The sequence below is a fragment of the Myotis davidii genome, unplaced genomic scaffold, assembly GCF_000327345.1.
Source record: "Myotis davidii unplaced genomic scaffold, ASM32734v1 scaffold1717, whole genome shotgun sequence".
Classification (NCBI taxonomy): domain Eukaryota; kingdom Metazoa; phylum Chordata; class Mammalia; order Chiroptera; family Vespertilionidae; genus Myotis; species Myotis davidii.
Window position 1 is genome coordinate 769,087 of NW_006287955.1, and position 1,293 is coordinate 770,379.

The 1,293-nt window shown below is 68.0% G+C and overlaps 1 protein-coding gene across 1 annotated transcript in view; it reads left to right on the forward strand.

Annotated features, from left to right (window-relative positions):
- SLC45A4 (solute carrier family 45 member 4) overlaps positions 1-1,293 on the forward strand; it is a 21,123-nt gene that overhangs the window by 19,135 nt on the left and 695 nt on the right. Inside the window, 2 exon segments of the mRNA XM_015561421.1 lie at positions 650-861; positions 1,053-1,288. Of these exon segments, the coding sequence (XP_015416907.1) occupies positions 650-861; positions 1,053-1,288 (448 nt within the window).

The following is a 1,293-nucleotide window of genomic DNA, read 5'->3' on the forward strand; positions in this document are numbered from 1 at the left end:
AGTGCGGGCACGGGACCAGGGAGGCGCACGGTGCGATGGGGGCCTGCTGGCGGTCAGGGTGGCTGCAGGGGCGCCTGCCAAGCAGAGGGGCCTCCCCCCAGAGACAGCTGTGCCCAGGGGTCAGGGCGACAGGCTCAGTCCTGGGAGCCCTGTGCCAGGCAGGGGTTCCCTGCCCGTTCTTCACCCACATCCTGGAGGAGGCGGTGGCTTCGCTCCAGCCTGGCCTGGACTCAGGGAGCCAAGATAAATGCTGCTCAGCAGCCGGCGCCAGCGTGGCGGTCACTGCGCTGTCCGAGCGTGGACAGGCCTCAGGATGGCGTCCATGGTGCCTCTGGAGGAGGTGACATCTAGCTGCTGGTCAGGAAGGGTGGCCAAGGGGTGCCCCTGAGCAAACCCGCAGCTGCTTGAGTTCTCTCCGCAGGACTGGGCACAGGGCTGGAGGCCGCTGAATGGGCCTGGGCAGCCGGGCTGGCAAACAGAGGCCCAGGGAGCGGCGGGCCGGGCCGATGGCAGAGCCTGGGCCGAGGGCTGGCTCCTTTCTGAGGGCTGGAGCCCGGGACGGGGAGTGGGCACTGCAGTGGGCAGCAGCATGCAGAGGCAGGCTGAGTGCGTGAGGGTGCGGGGCCCTGAGCACATGCTCTCTCGGCAGCTCTGCTCCAGAAGTACCTGGACAACTACGACCTGAGCATCCGGGTCATCTATGTGCTGGGGACGCTGGGCTTCTCCGTGGGCACCGCCGTGATGGCCATGTTCGCCAACGTCTACGTGGCCATGATCATGATCAGCACCATGGGCGTCGTGTCCATGAGCATCTCCTACTGCCCCTACGCCCTGCTGGGGCAGTACCACGACATCAAGGAGGTGCGTCTGCGCCCGCATCGTGCCGGGTCACTGTGGCCTGGCTCCCGAGCCCGCGCTCACTCCCTCGTGCCCATTCGGGCCCAGCCGGTCCCGGGTCTGTGCTCTGAAACGGTCCCAGGGCCCAGAGGGGAGGGTGCTGCCGAGCCGGCGTGTCTAGCCACCACCCCCCCGCCCCCCGTCCTCTCTTGCAGTACGTCCACCACAGCCCCGGGAACTCCAAGCGCGGCTTCGGCATCGACTGCGCCATCCTCTCCTGCCAGGTCTACATCTCCCAGATCCTGGTGGCGTCGGCCCTCGGGGGCGTGGTGGACGCCGTGGGCACCGTGAGCGTCATCCCCATGGTGGCCTCGGTGGGCTCCTTCCTGGGCTTCCTGTCCGCCACGTTCCTGGTGATCTACCCGGAGGTGTCGGAAGAGGCCAAGGACGAGCAGA